The 27,545-nt window shown below is 32.2% G+C and overlaps 2 protein-coding genes across 2 annotated transcripts in view; both read right to left on the bottom strand.

Annotated features, from left to right (window-relative positions):
* Positions 1-7,157, bottom strand: part of LOC106459137 (venom allergen 3-like) — a 31,963-nt gene extending 24,806 nt beyond the window's left edge. The window contains exon 1 of the mRNA XM_013918724.2: positions 7,090-7,157. The gene's annotated coding sequence lies outside the window, so the exon portion shown is untranslated. The remainder of the gene's footprint in view (positions 1-7,089) is intronic.
* A 918-nt stretch (positions 7,158-8,075) lies between these two features.
* Positions 8,076-27,545, bottom strand: part of LOC106459135 (KAT8 regulatory NSL complex subunit 1-like) — a 41,465-nt gene continuing 21,995 nt past the window's right edge. Inside the window, exons 3-9 of the mRNA XM_022385566.1 lie at positions 24,256-24,358; positions 19,692-19,777; positions 18,208-18,321; positions 16,418-16,516; positions 13,418-13,598; positions 12,294-12,390; positions 8,076-10,683 (exon numbers count right to left, since the gene is read on the bottom strand). Of these exons, the coding sequence (XP_022241274.1) occupies positions 10,126-10,683; positions 12,294-12,390; positions 13,418-13,598; positions 16,418-16,516; positions 18,208-18,321; positions 19,692-19,777; positions 24,256-24,358 (1,238 nt within the window). The 3' untranslated portion in view covers positions 8,076-10,125. The remainder of the gene's footprint in view (positions 10,684-12,293; positions 12,391-13,417; positions 13,599-16,417; positions 16,517-18,207; positions 18,322-19,691; positions 19,778-24,255; positions 24,359-27,545) is intronic.

The raw sequence follows: 27,545 nt of genomic DNA, 5'->3' as shown, positions 1-27,545 counted from the left end.
TGTCTTTGTTTTAAACATTAATGATTCTAAGAAGTTTGGTTTGTTTTGAATTTCGCGCACAGCTACACGGGAGCTATCTGTGCTAGCCTCCCCTAACTGAGCAGTGAAAGACTAGAGGGAAGGCAGCTAGTCATCACCACCCACCGCCAATTCATGGACCACTTTTTTACCAACGAATAGGGGGGATTGATCGTTACTTTATAATGTCCCCACGGCTAAAAGGGCGAGCATGTTTCGTAGGACGGGGATTCGAACCAGCGACTCTCAGATTGCGAGTCAAGCGCCTCCTAACCACCTGGACATGGTAGTAGTACTATTATAGAAGATTAGTACTGAAGAGTCAATCTAAGAAGTTATGAGAGAAAATAGAGGTATAATAATTATGTAGTTTATTATTATCACAACAATATATTATTATTACCACAACTGTATATTATTACCACAACAATATATTATTACCACAACATTATATTATTACCTCAACAGTATATTATTACCTCAACAGTATATTATTACCACAACAATATATTATTACCACAACAATATATTATTACCACAACAATATATTATTACTACCACAACTGTATATTATTACCACAACAATATATTATTACCACAACATTATATTATTACCACAACAGTATATTATTACCACAACAATATATTATTACCACAACTGTATATTATTACCACAACATTATATTATTACCACAACAGTATATTATTACTACAACAATATATTATTATCTCAACATTATATTATTACCTCAACAGTATATTATTACCACAACAGTATATTATTATCACAACAGTATATTATTATCACAACATTATATTATTACCACATCAGTATATTATTATCACAACAGTATATTATTATCACAACATTATATTATTACCACATCAGTATATTATTATCACAACAGCGTATTATTACCTCAACAGTATATTATTACCACAACAATATATTATTACCACAACAGTATATTATTACCACAACAATATATTATTACTTCAACAGTATATTATTACCTCAACAGTATATTATTACCACAACAGTGTGTTATTACTTCAACAGTTTATAGATTACCTCAACAGTATATTATTACCTCAACAGTATATTATTACCTCAACAATATATTATTGCTTCAACAGTATATCATTACCTCAACAGTATATTATTACCACAACAGTATATTATTACCTCCACAGTATATTATTACCACAACAGTATATTATTACCTCAACAGTATATTATTACCTCAACAGTATATTATTACCACAACAGTATATTATTACCTCAACAGTATAATATTACCACAACAGTGTATTATTACCTCAACAGTATATTATTACCTCAACAATATATTATTGCCTCAACAGTATATTATTACCACAACAGTAAACTTCATTTTACCATAGAACATCCCCGAATTAAATATATATCAAAGCTTGATTTGATATTTGATTATAAAGAAATGGTTAGTTAAAATTGCTACGACATGAACTAGCATGTGGCCATTTAATATCAAGTGGAAATAATAAAAATAGAAATCATTGCAAGCTGATATTGCGATCGTAAACATATTGTTTTGATTTCAGTAGCTGTTACACTACCACAAGATATGGATTAGTTATATTTCCCCCCCCCTGTACAATTTGATTTATAGTAATTTGAATCTAAAGGTTTAAAAGTTCCATAACCTATTATGTCAGATGATAATTAACAGTTTGACATTTGTATGATGGAGTGTGATAGATTTATGAAAAAAACATGTTTATGCATCCAGGTCAGTCAACTAAGTGAGTCACCATGTCAAGGCTGGTGATGCGCAGTCTAAGAGCTATAAATGTAGAGTAACACTCACGGATATGATCATAATTTTTCTTTTATTGTTTTTTGTTAAACGTCATCTACGACATCATTTATTATATCTGTAAAACCGTCTAATGAACGCTACATAATACCATGAGGGTTTATTCGCATCGCCGTAATAATTTAATCTTCACTTTGGCGAATATTTATGAACGAAAATAATACATTCATGTTCCTCAACAATATCAAACATACTCACGAGGATACTTATTTGTGAAATTCTTTTTTCTTCGCTAAAACTCTAATTTCACGAAGAAAAAGTAACGTAGAGGTCTAATCTATTCTTTGATTCGCTACTACTTCCGCAGTAGACTAGTTTCGCCGAATTTGCAGATCATTGATACTGTATAATAGTGGATAATTAACCGTGACGTCACATGTTATCCAAACACCTAACGTATTTTAGGTTATTTGCGGTGAGTAAAGGCCTTAAATTATCTGTTCCCTCGAAAGGGGTTAATTTTTGTAGAATTTATTTTTTATTATCCATCCACCCCCGATGGCGCGGCGGTATGTATGTCTGCAGAATTACAATGCTAGAAACCGGGTTCCGATATCCATGGTGGGCAGAGCACAGATAGCCCATTATGTAAATTTGTGCTTAACTTCAAACAAACAAACAATATTACCCATCTAAATGATTATTAGTCAGTGTTTGACCTATAGTCCTATACTATACCAGCGTTTCTCTGGCAGACATTTTTGAGAAGTAACTCTATAGACGGTATTATTTTAAGTCTTCACACAAAGCACGGAGAGCTCAAAATTCAGAGATATTACCATCAACTTGAAAAGTTTAAAAGGATTTCACCTCATGAAAAATTTAAAAGTTGCTATAGAGATAGTCAATGGATATAATGAGTAACGTCTTTCCAACAAGTTACAGACACACAGAAATAGGCTTAACTGTTGGTTTCACAAATCATCAACCCAACTTTGGAAGCCAGCAAAGAGTTATGTACGAAGCGAATAAGTAAAGTAAGTCTCGTATAGCGGTGAAAAGTAAGCAACTTCTTTAGTTTTGATGTAGATTTATGTTTTCTAAATCTAATTACAAAACTAATCATAGTTACATCACAAAAGATATTTGAACTTTATAGTATATAATAATTTATGTAGCCTTAAGTTGGTATGTTGCTGCATAACTATGCCCATCCATAGTACTAGAATTGTGACTACTGTGGTATTTTCTGGAACACTGATTTCTCGCAGTGTAGTCAGTTTGGGCTCGAAGGATACCAAGTTACATAATGTGAGTCTTATATTTCTCTCCGAACTCTGACTGAATTCGTGTGAACAAAGACTCGAAACACAGATGGTTCACAACAAAAAGAATGATATTTATTTATAAGAATAATCAAGGTTACGAACAAGGAAAAAAAGCAACTTTTTGTGGTGAGTTTGTTGAACTGGTAAGAGTGGAGAACCTTTAGAATATTCCTCGTAGCAGTTCAGTGTAAGTCCCCCCCCCCTGTAAGCTAGGCTAAACAAAAGTAAAATGTAAAATAAAACAACCCTGATAAATTAATAATGAACTAAAATACAGATTAAATTAAATCCGAGCTTCACAAGCCCAGAAAAGTCTGTAGGAATAACTTAATCTGTATTAAAAGAAAAAATCTCAAAGCTTCTAAGAAAAACTAACTTCACATGAGATTATCTGGCTTTATATACTTAACACAATTAATGAAATTAATTAGTAATTAACCAGATTTGCTCACTACCACAACTTGTACACTGCAATCCGAAGAAAGGGTGTGGCACCCCTTATCCATTACACGATTCACTGTCAGAAAATACAGCTGTCTATCTTATAACATCAAGAACCAATTTTCCTGCAAGAGAACGTGGCTAACTGCCAAATAGTGGATTCGCGTCTCATGTGTATCAGAGAAAGGAAAGTTTAGTTACTTATTTGAACAACTCTGCGAGTCGAAACTAAACTAAAAGAAAACATAGGAGAGGATAGCTAATGCATTGTACAGTCTTTTACCATTTTAATTAACAGGGGAAAGTCCATGAATATAATGAAAGGAGTGTATACCATACTGTTACTCTCATACATATATATACCGCGAATTTAATTATTTCGATCAGCACGATTTAACTGTGTACAGGTGCCTCTATTAAGGTTAAGTCAGTCATTGCATTCTTACTCTTAAACCTCCCCCTAGATCAGTATTCTGTTAACAAGGTAGACAAAATTAATATTTTCTTAACAATGAGAACAAGGTTCCCTTCTGTTCCCCCTCAATTCGAGTACTACTAGAAAGTGAATTTTCCGAGTCACAAATTACTTCTTAGTTTGTGCAAGAATGATATTTTCTTTCAATCTAGATAATGGCAGATTATCATGCACTTCATCAACTTTGTATGTTTTTCTTTAAGGATCTTTAATGTAGAAAGCCTCTCCTTCAGTTAGAGGATTGAGTCAATTCTTTACCTTACGCTCAACATTTCTTGAATCTGTTTGTAGCTCGGTATCTGGAGTATTCTTTTTTTTTTTCATATCTCCAGAAGACCATCAAAAATCACGATTTTCTTTAAAAGAAGCTAATGATTAGTACCTTTAACAGCCTGTATTCTCAACTAGTCATGGTAATCAACCTCTGAATTTCCGTTGTTTGTGATAAAGTTAATCTTCTTTGTCACTGCAAACAGTGCGCTATTTTAACTTTTCACGGACAAACCTGAAGAACGTAATTATGAAATCTTTAAATAAAGATGATATTCCTATCTTTTCCATTTACTGAATTGATTTTTAATACTTAACAAATGTATTTTTAATGTTCTTGTGTTAATATTTCGTGTTGCAGATCGAATGGTCCAAAGTTCGAGACGTGATGGCGCTGAGAACGCTCTGCACTTTCAGCTATGGGCGTTTTATAAAAGTAACAGGAAATACCGTTACTTTGTTTCAAGAGCTGGTCAAAGACCTTGTGGGGTTGAGTGCTGCTGGCTGGCTGCCATCCTTTCAGTCAGTAGTTTACAATTATGAACGTCTACACTTAAACCCAAGTGTTTTTAGTTTGGCCCTTTAGTAATTCGTGTACATAAGCTGAAAATTCTAATTTATCAGTCATAACGAATACAACACATTGTCTGACTACATGTTAGTGCCAATTGAGGTCATGTTTTATATGCAAACTGTGAATAAAGAATTATTGGGCGAGTTCGTAAAACTTTGCTTTATAGTTTCTCCGTGTTTCCTTATTCCACAAAACTAAATCTTCCGCGGTGTTCGATTGTGATAATTACCAAATACTAAATAGAACGCTAAAATAAAAACACTATACAAATGCACTTGTGAGAGAGCGAAAGGAAACCTTATAACTAAAACTTTTTAAAATATTTATAATGACTTGAAACGTTTTCATATTAATAATTTATATCACAAGTTTTGTGTTACTGAACGATAACTTGAATCACAATCATCGATGTTATCTTTTGTGCATCGATTTTATTGATCAGATTCATATTCATAGGTAAATTGATTAGTTTTAGAAGAGTTACAGCTAATTTCAGAATGGTTACACAAGCTTTTCAAAGGGCTATCTCTACGTATAACCGTCCCTAATTTGGAACAGATAGATTTTCGTTCGGTTGTTGTTCAGCACAAAGATACACAACAGGGTATCTGTACTGTGGCCAACGCAAATATTGAAAACGATTTTTAACCTTATAAACCTCCAGACTCACTGCTGAGCCACAGGGGGGCTGACATAATTTTGGAAAGGTTGGTAGAAAACAGCAACAGTGGAGGATTTGACAGGCACATTTAGAGTACACCCACAGCCCCTAAGTATGGGGCGAGTTTTTTGCGGCAACGGACCAGAACCGTGAATCCTTGGGATCATATCCGAGCACACTAACCTTTAGGCCACATCCGACCCTTTGTGTGAATGTTACCTTTATTATCTTTCTTCCACTATATACTGGATCCGTTTTTCAAAACAGGATTCTTCAAATCTTTATTAGTCTTAAAACAAGAAGAAAATAAAAACATTATCGATAATTTTTGTAAGCTCGAGATGTAGGATGCAGTGTCTGATAAATTTAAACGAGGATTCCAGTATTAAAAAAATTAATTATTCTGGCTCTAAAAACTGAAATACTTACAAATGTATTTAACCTCATTTTACATTTTTGATCATTCTACTTTAATTATTATTGTTAGAAATCACAATTGAAACTTATTCTAATTCAAGCTTTCAATTAACTCGTTTGCCGGAGCCTTCTAAACTAGTGGTTCTGAAACGGTTTTGTTCGCGGACCAACTGATTTTTTTATAATTTCGCTGGACCGCGATGGGGATCTATACACCGTGTTGCGCCCCCCAGTGGCACAGCGGTATGTCTGCGGACTTACAACGCTAGAATCGGGTTTCGATACCCGTGGTGGGCAGAGCCCAGATAGCCCATTGTGTAGCTTTATGCGTAATTACAAACAACCAACCACTGTGTTGCCGCTTCCCTTTTGTAATTTTGCAGCTCTTCACGACCCATCTGAAAGGAGCCACAGATTGAAAGATGAAATTCAAGTAGTTTAGCTGTTCGTGATTGCTTCGGCCATTTGATAAGATGGTATCTTCCGACTTTCTTTGAGCCAATCAGGAGTTCAGCGAGCACGAGGACTGTTCGAATTACTACTCCATTGTTATATTCATATAGAAAACGCAAAACAGTCTTAGTTTTGTAACTTCCTGTTTTCACTGATGACATTAATTTTGGCGCACTAAGCAACGTGTCAAGCATGGCACCCAAAATGCCATTAAAAGATCTTGTGAAAATTAAAATTTGTGATAGCATAACTCGAATATTTCATCGCCCTCTATCGAACTACGAGCGATTTACAAAATGTTCGGATACAGGCGGAAGATAACGGCAGAGTTGTTTGTGTTTGTAATATAGGCGGTCAAAGTAAGCCGCTATAGAAACCATCTTGTTGAATGATGAGATCGATAACTACACTATTATATTTTAGCCATTGAAGAAGAAATGGTCCAAACTTACTATTCTATTAATCGATAAAGCAATATTTATGATATAAATACGGGTTCATATCAAAATTAAATATTGTGAGTATGACATCGAAGTTAGTTCTTATATTATCACTTGTGATTGAACAAAATATTTATAAGTATACACTTGTTTGTTAATGAAGAAGAAGAATTACTCCAATGACAAAATAAAGAATAAATCAGCGAGTCTTACCACGTTGATAAACGTGCCAATACTGACTCCAGATCATTACTCTCCCCTCTCTAGAATTTTGCTTACCGATCACAGAGTTAAGACATGTTTCTCAAATAGCGCTCTTTTGGCTAGGCGCGACCTCTAGTGGAACAACTTAAATACTGAAACTAAATTCTGTTTACCTAAAAACAAACAAAAAATTTAATAGAGTAATTTATAAAAACTGTGTTTGTTCAAACGTAAAGCTGCACAATGAGCTATTTGCACTGTGCCCAAGCACAACAGGGATTGAATCCCAATTTTTATAATTTCGAGCTTTCAAATTTACCATAATTTGCTGGATTGGTAATTGTAATTAGTCGTTGTTGTTTTAGCACAATAGGCCATCTACACTTTATCCACAAGAGGGAATCGAATCCCAGATTTTATAATTTCAAGACCTTAAAGTTAAACTTACTACTGACCCACCGGGGGACAAATATAAACAGAATTTACTTATTAAACTTGATTATAGCTTAACTTTTCTGTAAATATGCAATTAATGATACATTCTGATTGTTCTTAAAATTCATTAATGTAACGAAATAAAGTAAACAACATTAAAAATTTCTAGCAGGTATGAGTTTTAGATGTGTTTTATAAGTTTTAACATTTAATGTAAAAATAAACTTTACTATACTCTATATTTAATATATCTTATCAAAATACTTCGAGAGTTGGGTTGTTTGTTTTGAATTTCGCGCAAAGCTACACGAGGGCTGTCTGCGCTAGCCGTCCCTAATTTAGCAGTGTAAGACTAGAGGGAAGGCAGCTAGTCGTCACCTCCCACCGCCAACTCTTAGGCTACTCTTTTACCAACGAATAGTGGGATTGACCATCACATCATAATGCCCCCACGGCTGAAATGGCGAGCATGTTTAGTGTGACAGGGATTCGAACCCGCGATCCTCAGATTGCGAGTCGATACTTCGATGGAAACAAAAACTTTACATACGGTCCATAGATACCAATTACAAGCTAAATGTAGCTTTATTCCAAACAAATTAAATGAAATTGTACAAACACACGAGTTTCCACCTTCACAAACACTTGAGTAAATGGTTCAAACTCAAAAAAGTCTACTTCCATGCAGAGTATTATTTTCCACATGGGATTATATACTGTCAACTAGTTAAAAGTTACAAATGAATAAATTTATACTTTCAAACTCAAATTAAATTAGTATTGAATGTCTTTAACCATTAATTTAAAAATAAAATTAAAACTCAACAGTTTACAAGTAACTGAGAATCACTAATTTCTGCTGGACAAGAAACACGGGACAGAAAATTAGAGTCATTAACAAATACCCTCATTATCAAGTTATAAATATTAATGCTCAATCCTCAGAAATATCAATAATAATATTACTCAGTATCACCAGTTTCTAAATTTCCAGCCACTTAAGTTCAGAACTCTAGTGTACAGTCTACAGTGTTGTAGCTACAATTATGAAACATTTGTTGTTACAAGAATCCACAACTACTACCACTTTACTGAAACCCAAAATATACAAACACACTCATAGTTAAACTCCTATTTACAGAAATAGTGTCAGTAAAGAAATATTTCACACTGAAAAATGTAAAAGCTATTAACAATCATGACTATATGTGGAGGTAGGCTTACCATACAAAACTATTTTAACTTTTTTTTTCTAATTACCTGTACATCAGAAGATAAGTTCTTAGGTTTATAGAAATCTGAAAAGTTAACCAAAGGTTCTAGTGGAAACAAACCTTGTTAAATCTTAGAAATTACATAATACATTTAGTGTTGTAGCAACATAACACGATTATTTCTTTTGCACATTTTTTTTTCAATTTCTTTATCGTAGGCATATTTTAAAGACTGATACACATTCAAAAATGATTAAACACAGATGATAAAATAAATGATCATTTTGAAAAAAATGTTATATAATAAAATAAGAAAGACCTCGTTCATTTTTTTACAATTTATACATAGTGATTTATCAAAATCCATCACTGATACAAGGATTTCACACGCAGTTTCAACAGCAAAGTTTCTTGAACTTTTATAGATACAAGTTTCATCCTTCGCCCCGTAATTGGTTTATTCTTTACTTTAACCATGTATCTTTCGAAATGAAAGTAGGACATACAGAAAAAAAAGCTTTTAAAATCAAAGTTCAAAGTTAAGTTCCTTGGTATCATAATTTATTTTCTGAACTGACCAATACATTTTTATTTCCTTTTTATAATCTATTTTAATAAACACATTTTTAGTGCATTGCAAGTGTGCTAACACTCATTTTATCAACTTAATATTGAAATTCGATGACGAGGAACCCACTTTGAGACTAATAATGCTTGGAGACGGCTTGAATGGGTAATGAAGAAAAACTTTAATTACCCATTCAAGCTGTCTCCAAGCATTATTAACGTAAATATTTAATAAGTCAAGTAATAAGTTAAGATTCTGATTCTTATGTTTCTTCTTGAAATTTATTAATATTATTATTGGATTTCTCTTTTACTAAAGTTCCTCTCCAATGCAGTTTTTGAGTACTTACTCAATTCAAATGGTTTACAATTTTCAAAATATCTTCAAGTGCTTAGTCATTACTAATTACTGTATACTGTTTTCTTCTTAATATCGTCATATATTACTGGTAAAAAAAAAACAATTAAGCAGACATACTGGTAAGGGATGATCATAGTGGTAAACAGACCCTACATACCAACCAAGATTACATTTCTCTTTTTTTTAGGTTGCAAAATAGCTCAAATCAGCCTAAATTTATGAAATTTAGGTCAATGTGAGAGGGCTTTGTACCTGTCCATATTGCCAGACCATTATGTGCATAAGGCTTCATAAAAAATACTCAAAATACCATTCAGTAAAAAAAAACAACTAACAAATCATCTCAGGGTAGCTTAATAATTAAACAAGAAGTAATCCTCAGTTTGTAATTTATAAAATATTATGATGTCTAGAAACAAGTTTTTTGCATTTCAACATCAGACTATTAAATTTTCTCTTGATGTATATTCAAGACATCCTCAAAACCAGGGACTTTCGGGTAAGTTTACCACCTGGAAACATATTCCACTCTGAGTCATCTGTCTTTTCTTCCAGACCTGGTCTGGTTAGAACAGGACATTCAGCAGGAAGAATGACCAAATTGTCATATTTATTTGCCTGTTGAAGATGCGATTGTTTCATCATTTTCAAAAACTCTTCCTCTGTCAAGGGAAACATCCGAGAAGGATAAGGAGAAACATCAGACCCATTACTTTTTGGAGGACGACCCAACCTTCTTTTTCTTGCCCTGACAGATAATTTTCTTTTTCCAATCTGACTGGTTAAAAGTGGATTTTTTACTGGCTTTGTGTCACTAGTAATTACTGAATGTTGACCCAAAGAAGTCATCCAGCTTAGCACTGCCCAATCAGTAGAAGAAGAAAATGGAGTCAAATTATCATTTTGTTTACATAAGAGACTATGATCAGTTATACTGACTTTCGAAATCTCTAAAGATTGACTCTTCTCCATTTTTTCATACTTTTCATGTCTCTGGATGTAAGTTTTGTCTGTTGTATCTTCAAACTGTTAAATTAAAAAAAAAAAAATATATATATATATTAATAAAGATTAAAAATGGTAGGTGTAGTTCTTTGAAAATTAGAAATTAAAACAACAGATATACAAAATATGACATATCAATCATCATACATTAGATTGATCATCGAACAATCAAAAACAAGTATGACGTTCTGAAGGTCTATTAAACCTTTATTTTTTCACATTGCATAAACAAAAAATGCTATATTTTATCAGTACATTTAGATGATTAATTATAAAGAGCAAGTACACCTTAAAATTGGTACTGTTCAACCTAAAGTGGTATATATATCTTTTTTCCTTAATATATTCAATCTTACATACTTATTACAATGTTCTGGTATTCAAGTCCACCAATATACAGTAGATAATTTTAAAAGTATTTGCAGATTCTAGAAAAGTTATGCAGAGAATAAATTGAACAAAGACGGCATGGGAAATACATACAGAGGTAAGAAAGAAAGCAAAACTTTTTTTCATAAACGCTGCAAAACTACACCTACACTATGCAGCCTCCCGGGGGTGTTGTAGTGAGGAGCACAGTCATGAGTAATTTAAATAAACGTCCACACAGAACAAACACAAAGAGCTCTGACTTGCTGCTCAAATTTTGAAAAAAATATTAAAATGAGATATACCAGAATACAGCACTGTATACATTATCATACATTCCAAATAAATCTTACAAGAGGAGAAAAACTCTTAACATATACCAATATGAACAAGTATCTGTGCTACCTCTTGAGCAGGGCTTGCCCCCTCTCAAATGGGATCAGACATAGGGCCAAAGTGATAAGTTTTTAGCCATTGAAATATGCAATCTTTACAACCTTTCAACAAGTCAAAACACTTGTATGTAAATTTGGAAAAATTTAAACTCAATATATCTAACTTAAGATAAATTCAAAAACTAGTTTTGGAAGGGTGAAATTAAAATATATATCAATCATTACAATCTTACTGCATACGTGTATGTAAGACAATTAAAAACTATCATTAAGGATTCTTTAAGGTGCATGAATAACTAAGGAAAAAAAAAAGTTTTCAAAATGATGGTATTTATGTTATTTATCTGTGCAAGTATATTCCTTAAGAGAGTTAAAAAATTTTTCTCAATTATAATATCCAAAATATTTTTAAGTATCTCCAATATTTCTAACTATTATGCCTCAATAAAAGTTTTTTATTCTTTTTCAGTTGAAAGTATAGATTTTCACTGTTTAAATATGGTATATGTATATATACATCAGAAGATTATCATTTAGGTTGTATAATCTGTAAAATCTCTAAATGTGTGAACATACCTAAAATGATTGTTCTTTAGTTTCATTTAACAATTATAAAATGTAATTCAGTATTTTCTCATTCTTCCTAGAGATAGTTCTCTTTCACTGAATACAAAAAAAAAATTTCATATTACTGAAATAATATTTCCAGTTAAAGTGCCTCTCTCTTTTATCATTGAGCATTTACAAAATACAACTTTTTTCTTTTAATCTGTTTCTATATTTTATCAATTAGTTTATTATAGCTATAGTAAATAGAGAACGTTCTATGAAACAGATAAAATATTATTTTTAACATGTACTACTGACCTCTTTTTCGTCTTCACATGTTAATCTTGATTGCAATTCATGTTTTCTATCAAACACACGCTCCTTATGCAATAACTTATCTTCAGTGATACGCCACCTGAAAAAATATTTGTATTATATTACAAAATATAAATAGCATAATAGGTATTAATATTTATATTGTAAAATCAATTTTTTTTTATTTAGATGGTTCGTTTTTATTCTAGAAGAAAATATTCCTTTTGGAACACTGTTGACACCTTGCTCCCCAACCCTCCCAAATATTTATATTGCTGCTGAAAACATTCCTCATACACTGTTACCTATCGTGAAACTGGTAAAACATTTTGTGAGAATAATAAGCTCTCCAAGTATCTTCAAGATTGTGCAAATAAACTACTATCTATCATGAAACTGATAAAACATTTTGTGAGAATAGTAAACTCTGCAAGTGTCTTCACGGTTGAAAAATGAGCATTACCTATGGTAAAACTGGGACAATGTTTGTGATAATAATGAACTCTGTAAGTGTCTCCATGGCTGTGGAATAAAGTGTTGCCTATGGTAAATAAAAACTAAAATAATAAGAATGAGCAATTATGAAATAAGGTATCCTATGATAAGTCTCATTTATATTAACTGTAACCAAGATAAAACAATTAAAAAAAGAGGATGAACTATTTTACTTATATAGAAGTAAAAATAGCAGTGACAACAGTTTGTAACTATAGGTCTATTATTATGCTGAAATAGACAATTCGTTGAGCAAAGAAAATTTGAGCAACAAAATTTTAAAAATTTACAGAAATAAAAATATAAAATATGGGGGTTCAACAAAAAAAAAGGAATAAAAATAAAAATACTTTTCCTGTCCCCCTATAACCGTATAAATTCTCCATCTTGTGTCATAAAAAAAAAATATATATATATAAGAAAATTATTGATAATAAATATAATATGCTCAAAAATGACTATAAAGAACTATATGAATAGTTTTTAGAAACCTATATTAAAAAAAGTGTAAATTATATAACATAATCAAACAGATACTAATATTCAATGTCAATATTTTTCATCACAACTCTTATTTATTTGAATCACTTTTTAAAAATTATAACTTATTTTCATTGCCATACAGCACTTACTTTGGAGTTAATATTTCTTTATACTGGAGCTTTTCTACTCTTGTTGTTGATGCAATACTGTATGGTATAACAATGCTATCAATGTCAAATGCTTTTTCCAGCTTTCTTTTCTTGAAACTTTCCTGAATTTGACTTCCTTCACCACTTGCTGTTAAATAAAAAAAAATGTGTTTTGTGCATTTCATCATATTTTACACTCATAGATTTCTTAAATTTCCCCCCCAAGTGGTTCAGCAGTAAGTATAAAACTTCAAAGATTAGAAACTAGATTTCAATACCAGTGGTGGGCACAGCACAGATAGTCCATTCTGTTTCTCTGTGCTAAGAAACAAACAAAACTTAACTATTTTAATGTACGTTGCCTAAATGTAACGTAACACTTAATACTTGAAATATATCACTGCGGTTACATATTTTTTACATAATATACAAAATATTAAGTTCTATTACTTGTAACTTGTGACCTTATTATAGGAAGACAATTGATGTACAAGACATACTCTGATAATAATGCAACCAGTCACAATGGAATGTTTTAAAGCTAATATTGTTAATAACATTCAAGTCTTTCAGATTTATTTAAATCTTTTAAGACCTCCTGAAGTGTCAGTAATGTTCTGGACTCAAGAAAAAAATCCTTTTCTGTTATGTTCCATTTTTTTTTTGCAAACAAGATTAAACCTGAACATTTAATTTTTTTCTGTTTCAAACAACCACTTAAAAATTTTAGTTACAATAATAATAATAATAAATGATGAAAACCATATTTTTGTCGAGACCTGACAAAGCAGTGAAAAATCACTTCAATATCTAACTTTAAGTCTCAAAATGCTTCTCCATGTAAACATAACAATTCAGCACATAACTAACAATAGCCTTTAGGTTTCTTTAAAAAAACAAAACAAAGAAAACGTACTTAGTCATTAAATTTCTGATATATAACATGATGTTAACGAAGGTACTTACCAACACTTCAATCACACTCTTTTATTAAAATATTAGCTCAGTCTACAAACATGTTTTTGAAGTATTTCAAGAGAAGAACTGGGTCAAATTTAGCTAAAAATTATCCTTCCTACAACAAACAAGTTATGCAGCAAAAATATTTTCACCTTCTCAAACAGTACAAACAAAAACACTTTAGAAATAGTTTTTCTTTACTTATTATTTCCTCAAATTTTTTTACAAGCTAGCACTACACTTTTCTCTCTCACTTTAGTTATCAATTCTCATCAGACCTAATATGCTGTAATGGATACTTACAGTTGTACTTTGAATTTATAATAGTTTTCTTTAGTTAATTTGCTAAAATAAATATATCCCACATTCCCAATTAGCCTCATGTTCCATGGATGGAAAAGCATACAATTTCTATTAGCCGATATCTCTGTATTCCTGCTAGCAAATTAAAGACATTAAAGTTTGAATTTCATGTACCACTTTTGAAAGAATACTATTCATACATTATATATATGTTCATGTTTTACAAACATAGCATTACTTCCATTAAAACCAGACAGTACTTTTTACTAAAATTTGGAGACAGCTTGAATAATTAGTGGATGAAACTTTATTACAAATGTACAACGTTTTGAAAAGCTTTTGTCATGATCACTTGAAACTTTGTATATTTGTAATAAAATTTCTTTCACTACCCATTCAAGATGTCTTCAGACGTTATTTTCTAAAAATCAGGTTCATTATCATCAAACCTGAATATCTCTTCTCTGCATTAACACTTGTAAGTTGTTGTTTCTAATTTGAACTTTCAAAAATAAAAAATGTTGCAGTTATTTTTCTATACTTTAGTTCTTATTAAAAAATCCTAAACAACATTACTAGTACCATTATTTTCCAGCAAAACTGTATTAATAATTATATTGTCTTTGGCATAAATAATAAAATGGTGTCCTCTCTCTCTAGCTGTTTCATTAACTGTTGAGGAAGTAGTCCCGCATTACTGATAAAACAATTCAGTGTCACAAAAAAACAACAACAAATGTTTAAATCCATTTCCTACATTAAAGTATTCAGTAATAATAAAACACTAACCACTTAGACATTCATTAACACTTTGGATGCTATAATCGGATTTATCCGACTCAACATTTACAGCCATTTGGTGCATCAAACGGATTTACCCCACGGTGTCACAAAAACTTTTCCCCTTAGTGCGACAATTTGGATACTCATATGTTCTTGAATTTCTCATCTTCCTACTGTACCTGTATATATCACTGAGTAAAAGTGCAACTAGTGGATTTTGATATTGAAAAAGTCCTAAAAAAGGTCAAATTCTAAATTTCATTTGTTAGTGGATAATTGACACTTCAAGAACCCACCTGAAATTTAATTACGCACTCAAAGAGTTAAATTGAAAAAGTTCCAGTGTATGTGTGTGTGTTCATTTTCTAATACCTGACTAAATGCTATGATTAAAACGGTTTCTATCATAGGCACAAATTTTAAATAAATCCACTTATCACTGAATTTCTCAAACTTCCAATCTTTATAACTTTAAAGACACAAGTACACACACAGATTGGAGAAAAACCATTGAAAGTGTTCTTTCCATGATGATCTTTTTTGAGCTATTAAAGAAAAACGACATAATTAATATTATTTCATTATTAAACTTCTTACTAAAAATATAGTTATTCATCAAAAATATCCACTACTATTATTAAACTTATACAATATTCTTAAATTAGTACAGATTATTCTCACTTTTAAATCAAACGATAGGTGATTACAACAACCTTTTATGTTTACAAAACTTTGTACCTAAATGATAACAGTGACTTAAAATACATTATATTTCACTGTTATACAGCTATAATACAGAATTTTGAACCTTCTAGTTTTCGAGGTAAAAACTGTTTTTCATGTTGAACTGTTGTCACGTAGGTAATGTTTAGCAATTTTTTTACCATTGCAGAAATAGTTTAATTATTGTAATTTGCCTTACAGAAACAATTCTCTTATCTTTATTTTTTTAACTCGCTGTCAGTGCTCCTGAGCATGATGCTTTCACCTTCCTGGGAAATTCATTCAATGTTTTCCTCACTTGTTCAGTTGAAGAATGTTTCCAAGTAACACCTGACATAAATTGGTAGTGCTTTAATTCTAGAAACAATTTTTAACATGTATTTACTAACACTCTATCTCTTTCCTAGAAAGCAGTTTTTAAAATACCGAATAAGAAGCAATTAATATACTAAGTATTACGATATAACTCTGTTTAGAAGATATTTAATTTACTTATATTTAGACAAACTCCAAGAGAGAGAAACAAAAAAAGGATTTGATGTATGATTAAAATAACCAAGTTACAAATGTAAATATATATATATATAGTATTTAATTAAGGAAAGCACCTTAATGTGTACAAGAAATGCATCATATTTTATCATCTGTATTAAAGCAGCATTTTTTAAAAGTAGGATACCCTTCATACCAGCAAAAGATTCATAACTTTATTTATGAATATTAATGACATATATATTTAGAAAATATTTTGTTACCCTTCAATTTCAATCTATACAGTTTAGAAATAAGTATAGAAATGATGAAGAAAAGTGATATAAAAAACAAATACTGAAGGAAAACCATCCTGTTATCAAGTTAAAATGAGCTTCATCAGTGTAAAACCACTCTTTAATAGTTTACACAGTGACTTGTTGTCATTCAACTAATTATAAAATGCCACACTAGTAAAAAGCCTATAATAATAAAAGCAGTTATATTATGCCTAACAGTAGTAATGTGATTCCAGTCATGGCTCCCAGGACTGATATATATAACATGACAAGCAAGTAGATATCAAAGTTTCGGCCAGTCAAGGATACTACATGCAACAAATTATAGAGAGACTATGTTTCAATCGGAACTGAATACAAAAGTCTGAAGAAAGTATGCAAAACTGGCACTGTTAATGAAAAGGAATAACTTTGTGTACCTCAGGGTTTATACTCTACCATATAAATAATGGATGAGTGCAGATGATGCTAAGGGCCTTGTTGTAAATATGGGTAAGGATTTTACCTCAAGAACTAAGACAGATATTAGTAAGATGCGGTCTTGAATATCAATGCTGAGAGGGTGATAAACAAACCAAAAGATCAAAATGGGCATTGAATCACAAAGGTGAAGACGTGCCCTTTACGGCTAAATCCAAGTTCAAACTGGTCAGCAAACATTAAAGGCAGTTTATTCAATGGCAGAGAGAAGAATACTACAGTCAGTGTATAGTATCTACAGTGAAGCACTGTGGAGGATCAGTACAAGAGTTAGGCTGCATATCAGTCAACAGTGTTAATAATAAACACAAAATTGATGCATCTTAACCACTGTCAAGTACAAGCAAGGATTCATTTTCTAACAAGACCAAGCTGGCAAAAGGATATCTTGAAAATAAAGAGGCTGATAAACACACTGTACAAAGTCCTGATATGGACATTCTTCAAGCTGCACAAGGTTATGTAAAAAACTTGAGGTAAAAAGGAAACCAAAAACTTAGCTGTATTGTGGGGAGCAATACAGAATGTTTAAACAATATTCCACAACTGTACACTAATAAGCTATATGCCAGTGTGAAAACAAGATGTAATGCTTTGTGTAAAGCAATTGGCTCAAGTACAAAATACTAAAACGTATGTTTTCTGTCATAATGTTTTAAACTATTAATAAGTTCACCATCTAACTGCCATTGCTTGTTGTCTGTAGCTTCTGTGTGGTTCCATAAATTACTCTATAAACATATATATAACATATACCAGAAACTTTTCTACCTATTAATGTCTTTCTGGCTCTCTTTCCTTTTTTCTTGAGGTTTTCTTCATATCTGGATTTTTCTGATATACTTTGGTCTTGTCTGTTTTTTCTAATTGATTTTCTTTTATATTCTGTAGACAAACAGTACAATGAAGTGTACTTCAAGTCCCAAATTAACAAAGATTACAGTTACTAAAATAGACTTAAAATATATTCATTTCATATTCAGTAAGAACACATAATACTATAGATAAATGTATATGCTATCAGTGAAATGTTGATTCTGTCTCACGGACTTTGGTTTTACGATTAAACATGTTCTCAAACATTGATTTAAATTTCAGGGCACACAACTCTTCATCAATTTTCTTACAAGATAACACATTTATGTAGAAAAACATGTGTTATGAAAGATGCAAACTTGGGAAGGCTTTAAAGACTTTTATTTCTCTTACCGTATACTTTTTCAGCATTTCCTTTAAAAAAATCAATTATCTTGTAAGTCCAACAGTGTATTCTATATCTTATTTGTGCATTTGAACCCTATATTGCATTTTATCACTTTGAACACAGCACTATTTACTACATCTAAAGTTAGCCAAATGAACCACTTACAGCTAAAATCATTTTAATATGTTTTAAGAGCCCCTAGTGGCAGGCACACTTAAGCAGCTTTGTGTTTAAGATCAAGCAAATGATAATTATTTTAATAAACTCTTTAATTATAATCTACTTTTTGCAATAGACAGAAATTCAGAATGATACAGTTATCATGTTAAAATTGGTTAAGGAATTGAAAATTTTTTACTGACAAACTGACTGAGTACAAGTATTACTTACAATAGCAGAAGGCCATGTTTGTTTGTTTTTTTACCAAACATTGATACATGTTTTTAATTTCTCAAATGGCTAACTACATGAAATTTTTCTGATAAATTAGATTTATTCATTGTTACTTTAATAAAAAAGTTCATGAAAAAATGTTTTCACTTTATGAAGTATTATTATTAAAATGAAAGCAATGTTAATCCTACCTTGTAGAAAAGCATGAAAATCACAAATGCTAATTACTGTGAGGAACAAAAAAATTAAAATTTTCTGAAACCAATAGTAATAGTAGTAACTGTTCCCATAGCAACCTATACAATCACACCTAAATCTAATTACCAATTAGTTACTGATATTTTTATTTACAAACTAGATTTAGGTAAGTAATTGTATAAAAAACTGCTAGCCATGGACAGTCAATGCCACTACCTCATTGTAAGCATTCAGCAATAGCACTGTTACAAAACACTTCATTGATGTGCTCACAGTCACCAACATTTTAATATACTAAACTTTTATTGAATTTCAGATACAATCCACGAAAAATATATATTAATATTTTTTCTTTTTCTCAAACATTAAACTTGAATAGCTACTAAATATTCAAATCAAGAAGGCGGTTCATTGGTCAACAGAACCTATACTTAATGATATTAGAAAAAAGAAAACATACTTGTAGAGACCACTAATGTCTGTGCTGCACTGTTCTTATGCTTTCTCCCAGGGGAAGTTGGTAGTGGTGTTCGAGAAGTATTTTTCCTGCACAAAGATAATTGAGATGATAATAAGGCCCTGTGCACGAACTTTGCTTTGAGATTTGTACTGAATTCTGAGTGCTCTAGAAAGGTTATGCATAGAGTCAGTATATTTACTACACTCTTCAGTTTTCATAAATTAATACATCTATAAATGAGCTTTCTGGTTTAATAACAAAACATGGTGATCAACTGAGTTGAGTAGTAAGTGACAATACCAAGAACTTAGACATTTTGGAAAAAATAATTAGAAAAAAAATGGCCTTTACTCTCCAGATAATAATAAAACACTGGTTTTGTACTACCACTACTAGCCCTGATAAAGCCACAATGGCAAAACGTTGGCTGAAGTAAAAAACTTTTTCTTTTGTTATGTGAAGAGCAAAGGTAATTCTTGTCTAAGTTTATTGAATATCCCAAGGGTTGTTCCGATAGGCAATGATCTCTCACGTGGAGGCCAGCTGTCTCACCAAAGGTATAACAGAGTTCATTTATTGATATCACCAGTGGTATTCTAGCTGTGTAATTTTCTATTGGTTCCTTATCTTTAGCTTTTCTTAGCTACACCATACATTACTTTATTTACCAGCAGTCTGATTCTCTCTGAATTTCATCTAAGACCTTCCATGGTTGCTGGGTTTGGTACAGGGGTTTCACTTATGAGGTTTCTGCTTGATTGTTTAGTTGTGGCTGTGCATGTCCTGGTACATACAACCACTTGACCATCCATTTGGGGACCAATCACTCTAAATTTTGTACAATTCTGCTGTCAAGTCAGTCACAGGGTTATGATGGTGGCACTATCTGTCGTTCATTGCTTTCAGCAATCCAGAGATCTTGCTTTATTGGTTCCAGTTCCATCCTTGTGCTGCTTGTGGAAAGGTTGAATGCTCCACAAGCTTTATAGAGAATGTTGTTACTCCACAAGAGTTGATGACTGCCCAACAAATTCTCTCGCTATCTGTGGCTATAATGACAGGTGATTGTCCACCATAGTCTTCAAACAGGTGCTGACAGGAGCTTTCTGCTTCACCCTCTGCTTACTCTCTACATCTTCTGTCTAGGATGATTTCCACAGATTCCAGTGGTGCCAGATGTTTATTCCACAAGGGGGCATCTGAGATATGGTGGTGACGAATTATCTCAGTGTTGGATGTATAGCCCCTATCTACACATGACAGTATTTTGATGCACCTTTTAGGCAATCCCTTGCTTGGATGGTGTCTATGGGAACCATCGTAGAAAATTTTGCTTGTAAGCACTGTTGGTGCTCTGCAATGCTGCTGAGGTTTGTGAGGTGTAATAGAGCCTTTATGGAGGTGGCTGAATTAACATCAACTGACTAATCTTAAACAGATATTTTATAGTTTTTCAGTCTTATATAGTTGTATAGCACTCATACGATTCATTTGTAGTGCATAATCCAAGAAAAAGCAGATAAGACTTTGGTAGAGCATAAATAGTGGATGTTCTTCAGCTCCATTTCCTGCTGCAATTTTCAGTGCATTGATGCCTTTGGTTGCTCTAGTTTTCATGGCATTAATGTAGCTGATGAAGCTGTATTATCTATTAAATGTTACCCCTCAGTACTTCATTGCTTCTTCCAGAGAGATGGCAGTGCCTGCAAAGGATGGTGACGATTTTTCTTCATAAGCATGTATGTTGTTGAGTCTGCAGAACATAGCTGTGGCTCTGTCAGGAATGATGGCCATCCCTGCATCATTTACTCATCTTGCTAGAGCTCTGCTGCACACTAGAATGTCATCAGCATCTAGGCAGCTAGGTCTGTGGTGCAGATGTTGAAGAGGACTAGTAAATAGTGTTGATCCTTGAGACAGACCATTATTGTTTGTGATACAATCTGACTATCAGCTTCCATACTTTATGATCATTTTCTGATAGTCTATATAGCTACAACCATTCTTATACATGTTACGGTGATGCCTATTCTGAGTATTTTGTATGCAAAAAATGAGCAGCTGGACCCTGCTGTAGGCGTCTTCCAAACCCAAAGTACTGCTAAGGTGTTTTGACAAGCTTCAAAGCCTTCCCAGATATCAGCTGTGAATTCAGCAGAATTAAATCAGGTTTCATTTTTCCCCATGATAACCATCTAATGATGAGAATAGCAGTGATTCAATTTGATAGTTAAGCCTTCTAACTACAGCCTTCTCTGGGACCTTGCCAAAGATGTTTTATAGGGTATTAATTAAAATATCAAATGAAATGAGCCAAGTAAAATTAATTCACACGCATAAGAGGTAAAGAAACAGAAGACAGTGAAAGTCCAGTCAACTTATGGACAGATAGCAGATCCAGTTTCTAATTTTTGACAGGCATAAAGTGAAGGAAGATCCAAATGGAAATTCAAGGCAGACTAGAATGATAAAATACCAACTGTACTTCTATTCTTGTTCACTTTACATCTATGTGAAAACATTTGAAATGTGCAAAAAGAAAATAAATTTATCATGTTTTTGTTTTCTTTCAAACAAACACTCTTCAACATGGACATGAAAACTGTTGTTTAAGACTCATAATGTAGGTAAATTAATACGTAGAATTATACATGGACTTTTCTACATATATATTAAAATATTTTTATTTGCGAGCTTTCGGCCCTCTTACCAGAGTCTTCATTGGGCAACAATGCTCCGGTAAGAGGGCTAAAAGCTCGCAAATAAAAGTATTTTAACATTTCAATTTTAGAATGTTCTTACAATGAGATGTGACTTTAATTACAGGCATCTCCAATTACATGACAAAATAATACGTTAATGTATAAGAGGCTTTTCTGTCAAAGATCAAGATATTTTGAGTCAATAATATCAGCTGGCACTAACATACAAACAACAATGCAAATATCAAATCAGAAACCTCCTAAGCACTATTTGTAGTACAACCGACACAATCTTAGTGATACAAGCTCCTGTGTTTCTACGTGAAAAAAAAATCATTTCAAGAAGGAATTCATTATAAATCATCACATTTAGACTCAAAGATAACCATTCAATGAAATCTTATGAGTTCCTGAAAATAAAATTAAGCCCATTTTCAAACTCAGTTTTTATGTCTCCACAGAGAGACATATTGTTTTTCTATTTTTTCTTCTTATTCTTACAGACACTTTTCAATCGACCACCATTTCTTCATTTCTAAACAGATCGTCTTGAAACTTAGTAGGGTTATACGTTTGTCCAATATGCTCAGATACCTACTTCATTTTATTGATTTAGACCTTCTTAAGGATTTTATGGGGTCAAAGATCAAACAACCCAAAAAAGTATATCTTGGGTTCCTGTAGTCATATTTACAAAAATCAAGATAAAAATTGGCACAAATATAAATTTTTCATTTGCCCAACACATTGACATACAAAAAAGTTGGATGTACCCATCTTGGGTCTTTCTAGAGGGGGATCAGAGGATTTTTTGTCAATTACTCAGGTGTATTTTGATTAAATTACATGAGATTTAATACAAAGGTACTTTTCTATAGATCCCACATACTGACAAACTAAAATGGTGGACTTGCCCATTTTTAGTAATTATAGGCGGGGGGGTTCAAGAGACCACAATTTTTCAACAATTACATCACTGTATTTCAGCCCATTTATATGGGAGTTGGTGCAAATATGCTTTTTTACAAGCCCCATACATATACATACAAAAATATGGGGTATGCCCATTTATGGTCATTTTAGGAGAAGTCAAAAGGTTAAATAAACCCATAGCTTTATGGGGTTTTGGTCAATTACTTAGCCTTGTTTTGACCAATTTACATAGAATTTGGTACAAAGATACTTTTATACAGACAACACATGTTGAAAAACAAAAATACTAGACTTGTCCATTTTAAGTAATTATAGGGAGTCAAGTTCCCACAAGAAGCATAGCTTTAGGGTTTTTTGACAATTACTCTGTATTTCAGCCCATTTACGTGGGATTTGGTACAAAGATACTTTTTCACAGGTTCCAAACAGAGATACAGACAATTTTGAAATTTTTGTCTTTTGCTCAATTTTTCAGTGAGAAAAACCACAATTTGGGGTTTTTGTGAACTATTCACGTGCATGTCAACCAACTTACATGAGATTTGGTACAAAAATACCTTCTTGCAAGTCCCAAGTGGTGATATAGACAGTTTTTGATTTTTCTATGTTTTTCATGAATTTTTCTGGTGTCAAAATTGGCCTTGTTGAGATTGTGTGGCAGAGAAACGTTGCAAATTGCCCGCATGTGTTGATCATTTTTAATAGCTTTGCAAATTAACAGTATTAAACTGATACATTATTCATGCAGAGAGGTGGGTAAACAATATAAACATCTTCATAATAAGATCATTATCGTCAATCAAGAAACAACAATGTTCTTTGGAATAGACTTCACATATGACATAGCTGTAAAATTCTTAAACATAAATATGCAAATAACATTTCCCACATATGGTATGATAAGTTTTGAAACTATTTATACTACCTACCAGTAATTTGTTTTAGGTGCATTACTTGGCTTGGTTTTAGCACACAACTTTTGTTGTCTTCTTTTACAGGATGAAATTCCCAGTTTAATGGGCTTCTGGATATCTGTAATAGAAAAATACCAACTTGTTCATGTCCTTTTTTAATCTAAACTTATAAGAACCTAACATTATACTAGTTTTTAAAAGATTTTTAAAGATATTAATTTTTTTTCTTCTCAGTAACTCCTAAAAATAATTTAAATCAAAGTTGTTAAAATCAAAGAACAAAATTTATATTTGAAACAACACACAACCATAACACATCGTTTTATTCAGTTTTTATTCAAATTAAGCCTATTTAAATTTAATGATTGTAAATTGAAATTCAAATCAATTAAAGAACAGGCACAGCCCTCACAGAAAAATGTTTAGACACAGCACTATTTTCTCATAATTAAAAAAAAGTACCAAGTGGTTGTTCTTTTTAGCACAAAGCTACACAAAAAGCTATTTGTGTTTTGTTCGCCAGGAGGGAACGAACCCTGGATTTCAACTTTGTAAGTATATAAACTTATCGCGGACCTAGTGGGGAACATTATCAATGGAATAAAAAAAGGAGTTTATTTCCTTTTTATACCAAGCGACAGCATCAGCTATTAAAGATGGTGCCCAATTCGTTTCAATAATATTTCTTATGCCTTTAAATAAATTATTTGTAATTTGTTTGCCCTCCCAAATTAATAATTTTTTGTTGTCTGGCGAGGATGAGAGCATTATAAAATGACTAAGTGATTTATAATAAACTGTTACTATACGTACTGATGTACGTACGTATTATATAATCATGTACACACACGTTCGTTAGAGCCCACAAAACTGTGTACTTGTGTGTAGGTCACCAACACCAGGTGTCCTTCCCATAGGCCTACTTTTCGACAATATAGTTTTGTTTCCAGCTGTATAACTAAGGCTGAACAAAACCATTTCGAAGTTTTTAAATGTTTTTGAGCAGTATATAAGCTGCAATAATAAAATCCACAGAATCGACGGCTATTACATTTGTGAAGCGAAAGCCACTACACTTGACCTATTAATGTGATTTTTAATTCAAGTGGTCGTCAGCTTTAAACAGCGAGCTTTTATAAATGAAACCAAACATTCACTTGTTAGCAGCAAAAAATTGGTTTCATTTTTGTTACATATAACTGTCCGCCGAAAGCTCATGCGTTGAATATACTTTTATTGTTTATATCCTTTGGATTTAAATACCAACAGAATTAGATCTTGATTTAAAATATCATGATTCTGAATGACTCGTGAGAAATGATATTTCACGAGAAACGAACTTTATGTTGGTACGTTTAATAATGCTACACACATTGGTGATTTTCTAATAACTTCAAGACGCCCCCAGTGGTTCAGCGATAAGTTTGTTTGTTTTTAAGCACAAAAGTACACAATGGGCTGTCTGTGCTGTTCCCGCCATCACTTTCGGATTAGCCTATTATCATAAGTAGCAAATGCTACAGACCCCGCACCCATAAGAAAAAACAATTAACGCATTTCAATATGATTGTTAAAAAATAAAAATGCCAAAGAAATCCATTTGTGTCATGTCATATTCATCCAGGGCTTCGGAGCGCTCCTTTATGCTCCGGAGCTTTTTTTTTTTAAATCGAATGCGTTTTTCCGCTCTGCTCCGGAGCCCTGATATCCACTCGTGGTCTAACAAAAAATTACAGATACAGCGTAAGTGAACGAACATGTTTTGTGTTAATCATTGTCACTGTGCACGAACATTTAAATACGTGACTTGTCTTGCGTATGATATTCCGAGGGTGTCAGTTATGCTGAATACGACGATTTAATCTGGCTAAAAATTTTCGGGATATATTTATTCGAAAAACTGATGCAAAAACGAAGTACACGATGTGATTCAATTAAAAAAATTGTACTAAATCTACAACGTTATTATGGGTTTGACTAAAATGTGTTTTAAATTTATCATAATGACCTTTAAATAATAGTGCATAAAGCAATTTTACGATAAATTAAGATAAATTAAAATCATATTTTTTACTTTTGCTTAATAAAATTATTATTATTATGTATTAAAATCTTGAAAATATTTTCTCAAATATATATTTAAAAGGAAATAAGATAATTAATAGAAATTTTTAATAAGTAATGAACTAGCTACCTTACAACATTCTTAGTTGTATTAGTTTGTTTGTTTGTTTTTGAATTTCGCGCAAAGCTACACGAGGGCTATCTGCGCTAGCCATCCCTAATTTAGCAGTGTAAGACTAGAGGGAAGGCAGCTAGTCATCACCACCCACCGCCAACTCTTGGGCTACTCTTTTACCAACGAATAGTGGGATTGGCCGTCACATTATATCGCCCCCACGGCTGAAAGGGCGAGCATGTTTGGTGTGACGGGGACTCGAACCCGCGACCCGCAGATTGCGAGTCGAGTGCAGTTGTATTAGTATAATAATGTTATGTAATTTAAAATTTTCATGTTTTATTTTATAAGGAAATATATTATTATTATTATTATTATAAGAGTTGTTTAATTATATATATATATATATATCAGTCATATTTACTTAAAATAATTTTAATTAAAATCGAATACTGTACCAGTCATAATAAAGAAGTTTGAAAAATGAAAATGATGATAAAGAAAATATTTTCTGGCAGATATGGGCCCGTTTTCTAAAACTACTACGGGTCCCACAGACTCTGAATCCGGCACTGCCCGCCACGAGTATCGAAACCCGGTTCTTAACGATATGAACCAATGGGAAGTAAGTCTACGGACTTATAATGCTAAACATTAGGTTTCGATACCCGTGGTGGGCATAGCACAGATAGCTGCCCATTGTGTAACTTTGGGATTAACAAGAAACAAACTCCGAGTCTTGGGATTATAAAGCCATAATTTGCGTTATGTATCTTAGCACACTATATGATGCTCAAATTATAGCGTACTGGTGTTTTTAATTAACAAGCTGCATTTTTTAGTCGTTATAACAATAAAAATAGCGCATAACCCTTGTCTTGGTTTGTGGTCTCTTGTGAACATACAGAAGATATACAAACATACATATCTATAACAACAAGGAACCTGTTGGTCTATCTAGGCTGTCCCATGCACTAAATTCAATTTTAAAATAAAATACTCAAAGCCAGCCTTTATCATTCAAATATTTATGAAGCCTTCCCTTAAATTAACTGCATCCACCCCATCTGAAGGCAACCCATTCCAAAGCCAACCAACCTAAGATGACTCCTACCATATCAAAATT

This window comes from Limulus polyphemus, unplaced genomic scaffold (assembly GCF_000517525.1).
Source record: "Limulus polyphemus unplaced genomic scaffold, Limulus_polyphemus-2.1.2 Scaffold566, whole genome shotgun sequence".
NCBI lineage: Eukaryota > Metazoa > Arthropoda > Merostomata > Xiphosura > Limulidae > Limulus > Limulus polyphemus.
This window is presented reverse-complemented; position numbering and strand designations above follow the sequence as displayed.